Source organism: Telmatherina bonti (genome assembly GCF_933228915.1).
Source record: "Telmatherina bonti genome assembly, chromosome: 15".
Lineage (NCBI taxonomy): Eukaryota > Metazoa > Chordata > Actinopteri > Atheriniformes > Telmatherinidae > Telmatherina > Telmatherina bonti.
This window is the reverse complement of record NC_136613.1, coordinates 25,793,555-25,809,430: the sequence shown is the minus strand read 5'-3', so window position 1 is coordinate 25,809,430 and position 15,876 is coordinate 25,793,555. Positions and strand designations below refer to the sequence as shown.

The following is a 15,876-nucleotide window of genomic DNA, read 5'->3' as shown; positions in this document are numbered from 1 at the left end:
ACTGGATGTTGTTTTATGGACATGGATTGTTCCATCATCTTTGGGAAAGGTGCTGAAAAAGTTTTATTAACAAACAAAACGCCACTGATTTTGCTTTAGCTACAAATTACCACAAAATAAATAAAAGGGGAAAACTCTAATGCCTGGCAAATCATAAACCTCCTTATTTGAATCGTATGATAAGGAGTCATTCATGCACAAATATAACCTTTATAAAGGGATCAAAGTTATTGGGCGTTGTTATGGAAACAGCTAAACCAAGCTGGAAAAAAATCCAAATTGTAATAATTATGTTATTGGCCTTTTGCCAATCTCTCAGAATTTTTATTTACCACAGGGAGCCCAAATTTTAGCATGTCATGGTACTACAAACATCCTTCACAGCATCCTGTCTCAACATCTGCTAATATGTATGTCAAAGCAATCTAATCATGTCAGAAAACATATTAAACCAGATGGAAAGCTCCCAAGAGGGTTGGGGCGCCCTCTTTAACTCTATTACCCTGCACACACACACACACACACACACACACACACACACACATCAGTCTAAAACATAAGCAGCTTGTAGATACCACAGAGTAGTTCTTACAGATCCAAAGCTGCCCTGAAGGCACGAGCCCCGTGATGGATCACATATTGATTTGATTTGAAGCGAATGTGAAAGCTGCTGTCTATGCCCTCTGCCAGAGAGGTGAACTCTGATTGAGCAATGGCTGTCCAGAGGGTTCACTCAGGAAACTGTAAGTGGACAGACTGGACCTGCTGTTAACAATCCCCTTTTGTACAAATGGGCTGGAAATGAATTGTTGATTCACAGAGTGGAACAAAAAGTGAATTCCTGCTACCAGCAATTTTGCAACACCGTCTCTGAGCTGTTGCTTCTTGACTCGCACTAAGATTTATCTCTAGCATTGTTTCTTTGGCAGTCGTTAAAAACAATATTTGGAGCGGGAGTGGCTCAGCCCTACCTGATATTCCATGTTAGCTATAATAAAACTGGCACCGGCTGGCTTGTGCGTCCTCTCCACCTACACATGGTGACACATCACTGCATCAAAGTCAAAACCAAAAGTGACGCCTAGACAAAATAAAGTTGCGTCCATACCATCAAATCTGCTGCTTCTTTTATTAGTTTTTTGTATTTCTCAGTTGAACATCACAAACAAAGAGACATGCAAACAGACTGTTGGCAGTTAAGGAAGAGGAAATCAGGTTGTTTCCCCTTGAGGCTCATCAGTGAAATGCAAAGATAATTATTTACACGCTTTGTTGAAGTTTAGGGATGTATGCCAACTGCAAAAAATATGCCAAAAAAAGAATGTCTTTTCTTAACTGAACTACTTTTTGCCATCATACAAACATCAAGATCTAATACCAGCTGTCAGCAAAGTGGTTGTTGTGCAGCCATATGACTTGGACAGCTTGCAATCATTCAGTCCAACATGAACTTCTCTGTTTAGCAAAGTATTCTAAGGTCAAATGTGAGGCTGTCTATCTGACAGCTAAAGCTGAGCTGGAAGTGTGTCATGCAATGGGACAACAGCAACATATCAACTGACTGATTGAAAAACAAAAGAATCGAAGTGTTGTGATGACCCCGTCAAAATCCAGATATCAACCAGAAGGAAAACTGGCGCAGGCACATTGAGAGAACATAAAAACAAATGAACCGAGTTATTATTGCTTCACAATAATGAAAGAGACTGACAATTATGACATGTCATATGTAAAAAATATTAATTCAAATTCGTTGCTAAAGGTGGAGTAAGCTGCTGAGTCATGTAGATGTGTTGAGTTTTTTCACATTGCTTTTGCATTTTGGTTCAGTTTTCAGTTCAGTTTTCGTGATAGATGCTGGCATGGAGGGATGTGTCATGTGTTGTTCATCTGACGCTCACTTCCTTCACTTTAATGCCTGCTAAGGGTCACATTATTATTTATTATGATTATTAAGTGCTGATGCAGCAAAATGTATTTTCTTTTTTCCTAACTGTACAGTTAACAGTAAGGCAAGGCATATTTAGTCACATGGCACATTTCATTCACAAAACAAAGCACATGAATTGGTTTTTTTGTTGTTGTTTTTTTATTATTATTATTATTATTATTCTGGCTCTGAAGCTGAAAAGGACATTTTAATAATGATGTAACAGTGACTAAAGTGTGTACCTGGTTAAATCTGTGCAGGCTTGTTGTTGACCTCAATTGCAGCAGCGCTGAATCAGCTTCCAAGTAGTTAACAAAGACTTTCACATAACGCCTCAGGAAAAACCCCCTCTGTGATGTACAGGAACCGGTGTGCTTTGCACCTGCTATGTGGATGACATGCAATGCAGAAGAAAAAAAAGAAAAAAACCAGAAACCAAAATGAAAAGTTTACCAGAAGAAAACCAGATTCCTCCCAGCACAGCCTGACTGACAGATGGCTGTTGTTGCGAAGCAGCACTACAGCAGAGAGCAGTTGGCGACGAAAGATGGAGCCAGCAAAAAAACAAAGAGACGCACGAGCGTCGAGGTTACCATCCAAATGCGTGCTGTAAACACTTACACCTTGCTGATTCAGACAAAAAATAAACAGTGACTCACAGTGAGACAGTGCCGCTAACTGAAACACACACATACTACGCTCACTGTCATCCAGATGTTATTGATGATGAGCCAGGAGCCCTGTTGACACTTCTTATAATGACACATTCTGCCACCTGCCTCGGGGCTGTCCTCTCTGGCTACCACAGCTCAAAGCAAATATCTAAGTGTCTCTCGCCGCTTGACAGATAATAATCAGTCTAAACATTATGAGTTCAGAGAAGCCATCTCCCACCTGAGGCCTGAAAACTCTCCGTCTGTCCTCAGAGAGGAAACACTTTATCACATCCTGCTCTTCCAGATCGCTGTGCTGACCTGCTGCGTGGGATTCATTCACAGATATTCCTGTCTGAAAGCCTGCGAGAGGAGGGTGTGTTTTGACTAAATGGGGTTTGCTGAGGCTGAGAGGGGTACAGCCTTGTCATTTCAAAGAGCATAAAGAGAGCGGGCATAAATTTCCAGCAGAAATTAGACTCCTGTCACATCCTGATCAATAGGCCTTCCTGCGGGAATGAAGCGCTATTGGTATGCTGACATAGTGGCCAGTGCCTGTCCAGAATCCTGTCATAAACAACTCCGAAGCATAGTCCTTCTAAATAATCATAGTCAGAAGACCAGGATGCTGGTCTGGGCACAGAAAATCCCGATGAATTATTTACCCCACATCGTTGTTTACACAAAAACACAATAATCCTCTCCGATTTGGGGGCAGTGTTGGGGGTGGCAGGAAATGCAGCACTCTGTATCAGCAGAGGGATCTACTGTGTTTGCAGCCTTTAGAAAAGTAAAGAATTCAATTGTGCAGTGAAAATAAACCCAAAGGCAGCTGAGTACAAAGGGGGCGCCGGTCCCAAGCGAGCACCTCCAGGATTCAGCCGAATGGTTGGTCTGAGCAGGAATCTATGAGGGAGTAATGAGAGCTGGTTTGTTTGGCTATAAATGTTTTAATTCACAGGGGGCACTCCTCAGAAGCACGAGTAGTAACAATTCATGACCCCCTTTCGAACATTTTATGGAGTTCTTTCTCTGAGAAATACTACACATTTCAGACTCCGAGCTTGCTCTGTTTGTACATGTTTGACTGCATCGCCGGCGTAGGAGAAGAATACGAGAAAAACAATGAGCGTGCCTGAGAAATAAAAAAGTTGCCACATAATCCGAGTTGCTTCACATTCAGAAGAGGCTCCAGCCCGATCGGCAGACCATGACTAAAATGTGACTCATACACAAACAGAAAGGAGCAGAAAAATTCTCAATTTTATATGTTTCTGCCAACTGCATCCACCATAGGAAGAAGAAGATAAAACAACTATTTGTTTTCTGTTTGCTGCAGGCAGTCACTGCAGACGGTGTCACCTTTCAGACAAGGAGACACAACGGGGGCGGTGATGCATCCCCTATGGCCGAGACTGATATATGTTCCTCTACCGATGCTTTGTTCTGCTCTGGTGTTGGACACTCGCTCCAGACCGGAGCCTAACGTCAAGGATGCTCATGTGTGCCAATCCGGCGTGTCAGTTGTTTCATCACAGTGATTTAATAATACATGAAGGTGGTTCTCTTGTGTCGAGTAGTGTTGTAAATCTGCAGTCAAAGCAAACTGCCAAAGGCAACCGGTTTCACACACGTAGCCCCTGAGAGATTAAAAGGGCGTCCACAACCGAACAGTCCAACACCAAGAGGCAACTGTTAAACTACACTTTGTTTAACTTGAGCAGGAAAATATCCTGAGTAATGTGTTGCACACTTGAACACAAACGACTCCCAGGCGTGCATGAGTGAAGAAACGTGACATCCACTTTATTTCTGTAACACAAAAACACGCATTTCAAACGGTGGCTGTACGTAATGAACTCCGTAGCTTACAGAGCACTTCCTTGTTTTCAATCTCAAGGACCGCATTCATACCGACAACATTTCGTACACTTTTAAACTACTGTACTGGCAGACACGGTGGTTACATCTATGACGTTCTACTGAGTTTTGAAACAGGTAACGCACTAAGTTCACATTTCGCTTTTCACTCACAACTTTATCATTTTTCTCACTACTTTTGCTTACCTGTAACACAAAAACACGCATTTCAAATGGTGGCTGTATGTAATGGACTCCGTAGCTTACAGAGCACTTCCTTGTTTCAATCTCAAGGACCCCCTAAGCCACCTGTGATGCCTGTGTAAATTGCTCATATTAACGTGACCTCCCAGAACATCTGTAGTAATTATAACTGTATCTTCTGTATCTCTGAAACTACTGAACAAATAGAGTTAAACACACATTAGAAAGAAAAATAACAATTAAGCATGCTTTCTGCAAAAAAGGAATGGGGGGGGTGGAGGGGTTAAATGTTCTTAGCCCAGCTGTCTGTCGAGTATCCCTGTGGGTCTCCACAAATGCTTTGAGATATCACAGTATGATGACTCAGCGAGCACTTAAACTGAAGGCTGCCATCAAATGTTCCAGACTTTTTGCAGACACACTTAAGTTACAAATGGAGACCAGTTCTGAAGAGTGGCACAGAAAAAGAAAAAGGGTTTTATTTATTTTCCAAGTGTCCCTGCTGGAACACACCAAATAGAAATCAATGTGGATTTAGCTGGCATGTGCAGAGCTTGTCTGAGTCTGAGTCAGGTGTGTTCCAGCAGGGTCACTTAGAAAACCTGCAGGTCACCGGTCCTCGAGGACCAGGAATGAGGATCTCTGATTTAGGTTTTGTGTCTTCAGTTATCAGAAAACATCGTTTTTACCTTAAAAATCTTTCCTGATAATGCGTAACACTGTTGAGATAACATCCACAGACACTAACCTGCTGGCACAGACATTAAAAAAAACTGGCCACTGCTTTTTCAGCGGACACGATTTAATCTGGAGGGTAAATTTAACAAACGATTAGTTCTCACTATCATGCAATTTTTATTAGGATGATTCATTGCAGTGAAAACAGTGTGCTGGTTTCTGCAGCTTCATTTATTACTGTCTTGTTGGCATTAGCATAAAGGCCTTAAAGTTCCCCTGAGCCAGTGAGCTGCTTCTGTTCAGCACAAGTTGCAGCTCGGAGAAGCTTTTCTTAGCAGCTTAACTTAGTTACCGAACTACTGATTAACCGTTTAAAACCTGAGATCCCCCAACTGGAAGATGTTAAGAACAGATGGCCAAACTGTGTCAAAATGGCCATTTTGCACAGAACCTGTGATGCTAATCTGTAGGACTGGTTGGCGGGGAGCTGAAGTCCAGCGGGCGATGCCATCCATCTAATCGATCACATTCTGCAGAGTTACAAAAGCAGAAAGTGATAAATGTAACTTCCAAACAGCTAAAGAGGCATAATGATAGTCAAAGTTGCTCTTTTTGTTTTATTTTTGTAACGGAAAACCTTCTCCCAAGCCTGAAAACCCTCAAAGCTCCCTAATGGCCGATCCCATTTTGGCTGGTTATACTTTGCACTCATAGTTTATGTCAGATTGATCATGTACAGTATTTTCTCTGAAAGCGGAAACAATGTGTGAGCTCAACTTTTAACATCAGAACTTATCCCTTAAGGTTGTTTCTCCTCTCTATAAGCCATCAGTTCTTTCTGAATAAGATATAAACCACCGCAGTAGAAAAATACAACCCTTTCTTTGCTTTTGTTTTTTTTGGTTTTTTTTTTTGGATAATTAAGGAAGTTTTTTCAAAAGCTGCAGTTGCACAAAATACATGATGCAACATTTATTTGGTGCAATAAGTGTCAAAAGATGTTGATGAAAACGTGGCTTTCATTGATAGTGGAGGTGTAATTTTGTGGGAGGGGGCCTCTCAACAAACGGTCTACAAATGCTTTCTATTTCAACGTAACCTCTGAGTCACAGCTGCAATCGCATAAGAGGTCAAAAAGTTGTCATCTTCACAGTGTTTCCTGGTATGTCTGTGAAAAACAAAGCTGTTTTTAAAAAAATTCTCTTCGAAAACTTTATTGATGTGATCATAGTCGTAGGTTAGAAGGGAGCAGAAGGCAATCTGACCTGGCAGCAGGCTTATATTCCCCTTTTCCCTCAACTCTAGAAAGCTTACCTACTGTCATCTGGTCCATTGTTCCTGTTATCTGAGGTGATCAGGGCTGAGCTGGGCCTCTGTTCGCATTTGAATCTCCTTCAGTGCACACAGGCCAGATGGAGGTTCTCCACCTGCAGAGAGCCTGAAAGAACTCTAACTGGGATCTTGTGCTGGATACAAATGAAGCAGGAGGGTCTCACAGTGTCTGGAGAAAAATAGTGACTCAGGCTGCTCTTTCAGAACATGATTGAAGTCCTCGCTGCTGAAGGTCTCTGGAGTGCTGGTGTCATGGCAGGTTTATAGAAACCTAACAAGAACTGGTATCAAATTGAACATCAGAACTGTCATGTAAATGAGTTCATTCAAATCATGTGAGATAGGAAAATTTGTATCACTTTGTATAATTATTTTACACTCAGTATTGCATGAGGCACAGGTTGCTGTTTAAATATTGTAATGCTGTTGCAAGATTAAAAAAAAAAAAAAAGAAAAAAAAAAACCACAGTGGAGACGTTGGTGAAAAAGGAAAAGCAACCCCCGGTTGCATTTATCATGGACTCATATAAAACACTTCCTTCGCAACAACTAGCTGTGTTACTCAAGCAGCCATGTGACATGTTTTGGATCTGGGCCAAATTTGGGTCTGTTTCTCCACTAACTGCTGGAGGGTCATGTCACACATTTCAGTTTTTTTTACCGGTTCATGCCCTTCTGTCTATATCTGCCAGGACTCCATGTCAGAACAGGCAGCGTCAGGATCCATGCTAATCAACATGAAACTGTTGAGGGGTGAAGAGCTGCCTGCTTCCAGCTGACACCCACCAACAGAGAGACCACGGCTGTTCAGGAGTAAGCTTATTATTATCATCAAACAGGTGACAGTCAGGGCAGTAAATATATATTTTAAACTACTTTAATCAGACATTTAAGGTTTCAAGTGAAATACACATCAACATATAATTCTGGCTTCATGTATCCTGACTTCTGTTTGCTGATATAGACAAAACTGTTTCTCTGCAAAGGAAAAGAAAGCATTTTAGTTGTTGGTTTATAAGTACAGGACGTGATATCAATGTTATTTTTGTCATGTTTTTTTTGCACAGGCCTGCATTTCAACAAGAATTCACCAAGGTATTGTGAACTTGACTGGGGTCAAGACACAAGTTTTTAAAAAGGGCCAACAGCCCATGCCACCCCATAGCAAAGTAGGAAGTTTAAGAGGGTGAAGTCCAAAGATAAGCAGCAAGCTTTGTCTTTAAAGTAGCTCTATTGTTCAACTTCAAGCTCTCTCTTAGAGCACAAATGTAGATTGCAAGCAGGCCGGACGCTTTTACAAATATTTTGTTTTTCCATGTGGATTTATAATCATTAATATTTCTTTGCGCCAACAGAACAATTTCCTCTGTCAGCAACAGCTCCAACATGTCAACTGGATACAGAATAATGCACGTTGTGAGTGTACAGTCACTTCTGTGCAACATCATGATTAAAGTGGGGGTGGGTTAATATATGGTTTTAACTTCCTCCCACTCATTTTCAGATATGTAGTAATATGTAGATTTCAGTTATGTTTGCTTTATCTATGAATGACTTTTTCTGTCTGGTTATTAAAGTATGAATATTATTTGCCTTTTACATGTTTAAATTAAATTCAAAATTCAAGTGTAACTTGTGCATGAAGAGAAGTATTTTTCTGCTGTCTTGTTTTCCTCGGTGAGGCTTGACGTGTCTTGTCTTCGAGCGAGATAAAAACCAAAACAATAGTGCTGAGCATGCAAAGGACGGATTTCTCCTCTTGGCCCAGAGCCACCGATCATAACCCCCCCCCCCAGCCAAATGTCTCCCTTCAAGCAGACAGACAGAAAAACAAAAGCAGCCTGACAGGACCTTGACTGATGGATTGATAAAGAAGTTATGCATTCCAATATGAATCATGAGCAAAGTATGCACACACATGCAGCGATGCATTCAGAGCATTCATAGTCATCAACTTTAAAAACATCAACTTTACAGAAGGGTATGAATCTCAATCTATATGACACAGATATTGACATAAAACAGTGTGTGACTAATAACTCGAGATAAACCAGATCTGCGGGAACTACATGATGTTACTAGTGCACCTTATCAAGATCTCAATATGCTGTTTTTCAGTGTTGAAAGTGTGTTTGCAAGCAGATGCAGCTCAGCTTTGCATGTGTCAGGCTAGTATATACACAGACTTTTCAGTGCTCAGACATGGGATTAAAGGTATCTGAGTTACCAAAACACTTTTGTGGATTTTTTGAGCAACACCCAGAGTCAGTCTCGTCAGCGAAGGCAGGATGTTGTTTTCTGTGTTGTCATTATAAAAGCGCATGAAAGTGATATTTGATCCGAGCTATCATTATGAAGAACTATCCCGTGCCGACTTGCTGATGAGTTGCCTGGGATGAGTTGGAACTGGAGGTGCCGGTGTTGACTGAACAGCAGCGCTCATTCTTGTCTTTATCTCGCTGGCATTCTTCTGCCTCATTTCAATAGCCATTCTTCACTCAAGAGGCCCCTTTGCTGCCGTTCACACTTCTCATGATTTGTATTCAAGTAGCTCGCGAATCTTTTGTATTCCGAGCTGATAGCAATCTGACTCCTCATGCTGACATGGGAGGCTGCAGGTATCCTGAAGGAACCAGAAAAAAAATGGCACATTTATTACAGGGAGTGATTTTTTTTCTCTCAACCAACTGATAAGCTCCTTGTGGTGTCAGGTTTAAAAGATGACGAGAAGGTAAATTGCAAGAGGATTTGGTTGCAGCATGCTCATTATGTCTAATATTCAGGGCTACAAGGCAAGACATACATGTGGGAAGAAAATTGTATGTTCTGTCTGTCAAAAATGATTTTAAAAGGATTGTTGTTTTTAACTCAAGGAATATAAGGCAAAACAGGGCAAAAACGTATATCACTTTGGTGTCTCACCTCAATAGATGTGTGCTAAATCTGAAGAATTTTAACTTTTAAAGTTCCACGGAGATAAACCAACTTTTATTCACAGCATCAGCCTCACACAAGCCAAACACACGCATTTGAATTTACCAACCTTCAGGGAATTTGATCTAAATTTGAAGTTTAGAAAAACATGCAAAATTCTTTAGAAGAATTCCTTTTGAGAAGGCAGTCAGTGAAATTTCCCCTCTGTAATGAAAGTGATTTGAGGAATGTAAAAAATGAAATCCTGTGTGTAACTTAGATGAAATGCAAGGGTTCTGCTTGCCGACAGATAACGCAGCAACTGTCTGTTTCTGAATGCTGTTGATAAGAGCATCATACCCATACAGTAGCCTCTCTCTGAGCAGACGATTCCCTGAGTTTGCTCTCAGTCGGGAATCCCGCTGCAGGGAGATCTGAGGACGACACAAGCAGGATTAATCCAACCGCCTTGATAAGGCTCAGCACATCCTCATCACTTTAATTTATACCCAGAACTGTGTGATTCGTACATTTTCAAAAGCTAAATTGTTGCTCAGTATAATTTTATTAAGTCATGGATGTTTTGATATCATATTTAATTAATAATCAACAAGCTTTTAATTCTTTTGTCTACTTTAATTTTCAGCTTGGTTCTCACTGTTGCTGTGTTTCATACCTGCACTGTGTTTTTAACCAGCAAAAACGACAAAAACAAGAACAAAAGTGACAATGTTGCTCTCACACCGGGGGATTTTAGCCATACAGCACCACGTGGAACCACATTTGTACATGCTGTATAAACATAGGTTGAAAGAAAAATGAACCTGTTTTTCCACTAGTGCATTTAGATTGGTCGGTAATGTCCAGAACTTCTTAGGAAATTACGTCAAACAGCCACAACACAAATAAATAGCTGTTCATCCCATCGGTTAATAACAGGATTTTTTTTTAATGACTCAGTCATAGCAAGTTTTGGCCCCAAACTTTCCCATCTTTATAAGCAATTCACAATCTACAGTGCATCACATCTCCCGGCTGATCTCTTGCCAATCAGCTGCCAACTTTTGGCATGCTTTTAAAGTTCAAAAATACCTTGAGTAGAATCATTCTTGCTGCTGAAACACTAGCATACCTTCACATACCCCATTCACACCAAGGAATAAACACTTAATGGATGTTTTCAGTGCCGTTCACATAGCAACAATCATTACCCCATCTCTTAAATCTAATTTTCAACCCAAAACAGATGCATAAGCATCAACGGTCCCTTTCCTTTGGCACAAAAGGGAAATTTAGACTCAGTGATGCAAAATAACTCACTGTATATAATCTTGCCCTCATGTATCAAAGACATAAAGTAGCGTTTTGTGCCAGAAAGAAGATACTGAATTCAACCCTGTCTGAGAAGAGGGCGTGGAGTTTCATGTCGTCTGGTCCTGTCGTCAGTGGCCTAACTGAAACAGAGCTGCGGTTAGACGTGTGGGGATGGATGTTCAACACACTCAGTTCCCAAAGCTGTTTGAAAGAGGTCTCACGTTATTGGGTGTGTGTGTGTGCTTTTTTTTTTTTTTCAACTCCAAATCCAGAGGGCCATTTAGCAGCTCTTAGGGAGCAGAGACATAACAGCAGTTGAGAAGTGACAGAATGTGGCGAAAGGTGCGGACAGATTCGAACCTCTGATGATGAAAACTGTCATCAGACAGTTATACAGTGATATGGAGAAAGAAGTGGGAGGCTTAATGAACGTCATTACTTCATACTGACTAAAAGAGGGAAGTGCACAATGCTGCTCAGATGAAATGACAAGCCTATTTAATCCTAAAGTAGCTCTAATTTGCAAATATCTGTGCTGGAGGTTCATTTTTAAGGAACTAAATGGCATCTATACTGAACTCTTATTACAGCTGCATTATGTTGTGTTGTGGAACTTTAAAAGCCTCAAGACCTACTCTTTGCACTATTAATGAGAAGATAAACAGATATAAAGGCACATTTGATTAACTGCATGGGGGGAATCATCGCCCTAAAATAATAACTGGATACACTGGGAGAGTGCAGACCTCCAAAACCATTATAAGTTATTTATTTCTTTATTGGCCAGGTGTTGTGAGAATTATGTTTTAGTTAGAAGCTTAATAGCACAATTAATATTTACCCATTCTAGTAAATAATTCTTTTTTTTTTTTTATTATTATTATTATCAATAAATCCTGGATCCAAGCAGTGTGATCAGGATCATCTCCAAACTCTAATCACTTAATTTATTTCTTTAGATCTCCTGGCAATTTAATCAAAATTCATCCATAACTTCCTAACAGACAGACAGGCAAAACAAAGCTGTTGGATATATAAAATCCGCCGTGGTGGAGGAAATAACTCAGATATTAATCAGTAAGATTGTAATTTGCAGGTCAAGTAGGATGTTTAAATAGAAAACATTGTGAAAAAGTTCATGAGGGCGAACTCACGCAGCTTCGCTCAGTTGCGCCCCTGATTTAATGCAATGACCTAACAAACCGATGTCGTTTTTTTGTTTTTTACTAGAAGCAACAAGTTTCACAATGCTCTTAGTGCAACACAGGCAGACTGTTTGCTTTTTATATATGGTGCTGTTTTTGGAGACGGAGCGCGCGTGCTGCTGCTCCTCCTCCGCGGGGAGGGGTCATGCCACCGGTCGGAGGCTACTTATGGAGGCGTAGGGTCGCCTGCAGCGCTCACTGAGCCCTTCCCAACACACGCAAGCACGCGCAAACTGCTTCAAAACTTCTATGATCAACGAGTGGTGAAGATGGAGGAGGTGAGTCTTGTTATTTTCCTGCTTGAAGCTGTTAACTTGAAACGCATCCTTCCTCTGTGCTCGTCATCTTTGACTTCTCTGCCTCATTTTTAAGAAAAAGTAGCTTGTGGGACAGTTCCAACTTTTTTAACACTAGTTGACTAGTTTTTACATGATGTAAACAATAAGTGACGGTATTTATTAGCTGTTTTATTAATTAAAAATGTTGATTTTTCTTTCTTTCCCTCTTTGCAGTTTGACTTGACATTCGACAACATATTTTTCGTCAACAATACTGACAACAGCTCAGAGGAGTCTGGAGACTTTCCAGACCTAACCTATGAAGAACCATGTGGCAGAGCGCTGAGCACCGACTTCAGCAAAATCTTCCTCCCCACAGTTTATGGAATAATATTCATCCTGGGGATAGTTGGCAATGGACTGGTCGTTGTTGTCATGGGCTACCAGAAGAAGGTCAGAACGATGACAGACAAGTACCGGCTCCATCTCTCTGTGGCTGACCTCTTGTTTGTCCTCACGCTGCCCTTCTGGGCTGTGGATGCAGTGAAAACCTGGTACTTTGGAAGCTTCCTTTGTGTGTCTGTGCACATGATCTACACCGTGAACTTGTACAGCAGCGTATTGATCCTGGCTTTCATCAGCTTGGACAGATATCTGGCTGTTGTTCGGGCCACTAACAGCCAAGGCACAAGAAAGCTGCTTGCAAGCAGAGTGATCTATGTGGGTGTGTGGCTGCCTGCTACCATTTTGACTGTACCTGACCTGGTGTTTGCACGTGTGCAGGATGTTACGTCCTCAAATTTCTTCTTCTCCCAAGATAGCCAGGAGACAGCAGAACTCAAGACGATCTGCCAGCGCATCTACCCAGCGGAGAATAATCTCATATGGATGGTTATTTTCCGGTTCCAGCACATCCTTGTTGGCTTCGTCCTGCCCGGCCTGGTCATTCTCATCTGCTACTGCATCATCATTGCCAAACTATCTCAAGGTACCAAGGGCCAGGCACAGAAGAAGAAAGCTCTTAAGACCACAGTCATCCTCATCCTGTGTTTCTTCAGTTGCTGGCTGCCCTACTGCGTCGGCATCTTTTTGGACACCCTCATGATGCTAAACGTGGTCTCTTCTCCTTGTGAGCTGCAACAAGCAGTGGAGAAGTGGATTTGTATCACCGAGGCGCTGGCCTATTTTCACTGTTGCTTAAACCCCATCCTCTACGCCTTCCTGGGAGTGAAGTTTAAGACAGCAGCCAGGAATACACTGACAAGCAGCAGCAGATCAAGCCTGGCTCTCATGGCCAAAAAGCGAGGGCCGATTTCTTCTGTGTCAACCGAGTCGGAGTCCTCAAGTGTTCTGTCAAGCTAACTTCTAGTCCACTTCAGAGACTGTAACTTTACACTCAGGACCGAAGAAAAATAAAAAACAAGCTTTCATTTCAAAGAACTTACTACATTTTGTACAGCTGTAAATAAACAGTTTTTTTGTTTTTTTTTAATGGGTTTTTACTTTTATGGCTTTACAGCTGCGATTGTGTTTTTTTGTGAGGATTTTGTGGTTTGTTTGGGTTTTTTTTTGTTCTTCAAAGAAAGTTGTGTCCTCAGGCAGTGCCTCATTTCCATTCCTTAAACTTTACAATCAAGACCCCATTATCCCCTGTTATTGCCCTAAAGTCTGTGATGTCACACGACAGCTCAGACATATTCTGTGCCCAGTTGTTTTCTGGACTAGTAGCTGCTTTTGTAAAACCCTGTACATAGTTTGTAGCATTTGTGTGTTCGCACTTAAACTGTGTGATTATCTAAAAGCTGTTATTTATTAGTCATTCCCACTGGATCTTTGTAAAATAAGGACACTGCAAGCCGCTTTGTTTTCTCGCCATTTCTAAATGTGTTTTTAATGTAAAATAAAAGTTTTTGAATGCTTCCTATTGATACAATATGGTTTGTTCTTTTTTTCTCTTCTACTTTTTTTTAAACCAGTTCTTCCTCCCCTTAGGGAGTGAGTGAGTAGGAGTGTGTGTGTGTGCGCGCGCGTCTTGGGTGGTGATGGAGGGGTGGGGGTGGGGAGTCTCCTCAACAAATGTCACCACCTGAACTGACTGAGAAGCAGGAGGACTGAGCAGACAGGCCCTGTAATTGCTAGAACATCTGTGCACTTTACATCTTAAGCAGCCATGGCACAAAAGGTAAAAGCTTCACTTATAATTAGCCCCCATATGGCTCCATAACAAAGAAATTAGCATGTTGAGTTCTCCCTTGAATTATTTTCTTTCTTTCCACTTTGCAAGATATACTGCCTTCATTATCTTTGGCTTGTAAACAAGTAATTTCCTCATCCACCTAATAGAATGGGTCAGTGGGTCAACTTGGCCATTAACTAAATCACAAAACCGAAATGCAGAGTTCTGCTTAAATAGCCTGAAGATGTAAATAGGCAGGCTTTGTCTTTCATTAGGATTTGTGTAATATATCAGTTGTAATGAATCCCTTAGAACAAGATAGTGACAAGATAAGACATAAAAATGACACATTTTGAACGAGTACCCACATTAATCATTCTGTAGACTCTTAAGATATATGTGGTGGATTTAAGCTGGGTGGACTGGTGACAGAATAATGTTCAAGCTGGAAACCAAAGGAAGCAGACAATAATGGATGTCAAAGAGTGTGAAGCTTTAAAATGGTCTCTTCACAATGCAGCACAGGGCATTCATTCCAAACTCCAGTGGAGATGCATTTCCATGTCTTTAAAAGGAAAAGAAAAAAAAAAGGTGTAAAGTGCTCTGATTAAAGTTATTGGCTGTTTGGGGGGGGCGCTGGTCTCTCACAGTGAATCAGAATAAAATAAGAGGCACTTTTTTCAGTTGGAAATGTACCCAAATGATCCCAAATTAGCATAACAGGCTGGCTGCATCGCCTTGCACAGAGCAAAATATCCACTTGCCTCATAAATTACCCTTTTTTGATAGACCAGATTGATATCAACTGCTTGAAGAACACAGTTGAATTCAGCAATTAGAAATAAGTAAATGTCCTGCTGAAGGAACCCTTTTTAGTGTGTTCTGCTGTAAACACACCAAGCATTATCATGAGGATAAACAATGCACACGGAAACTAACTCAAATGCCCACTGGAATGAATAAATCCTAAATTCTGCGATATAGGAAATCGCTCTTGGACAGCAGAAGGTTCTCTTTCATTCATTATTAAAACCTTTATTCTCTCTGTGTGAAGAGGAAAAAACTGTACTGCAGCTCGCTTTTCCAATGCTGCATCCTCTGTGCTCTTAGGAATGTTTATTTATTGATAAGAGAACTCTAATTTTCTTAGCACTTTGGTGACCGCCTAACTTTACGTCTAAAAAGTTCATGCATGTGTGCTCCAGCAGTTTCCTGAGTTAAAAGCTAAACTTTTGAAATAAGCAGGTAATTGTTCTGTAATTCATTACCTCCACATATCCTAACACTAAGTTTCAAACTGGGGCTTCATGCAGCTGCCCAGTTAGTTTTTGCG

At 41.0% G+C, this 15,876-nt stretch overlaps 1 protein-coding gene across 1 annotated transcript; it reads left to right on the top strand.

The window, feature by feature from the left end:
• Positions 1-12,302: 12,302 nt before the first annotated feature.
• cxcr4b (chemokine (C-X-C motif), receptor 4b) lies at positions 12,303-14,185 on the top strand. Its single transcript, XM_079254545.1, has 2 exons — positions 12,303-12,367; positions 12,602-14,185. Exons 1-2 carry the CDS (start codon positions 12,359-12,361, stop codon positions 13,727-13,729), a joined length of 1,137 nt encoding a protein of 378 aa, XP_079110671.1. The 5' UTR covers positions 12,303-12,358; the 3' UTR covers positions 13,730-14,185.
• Positions 14,186-15,876: the final 1,691 nt, after the last annotated feature.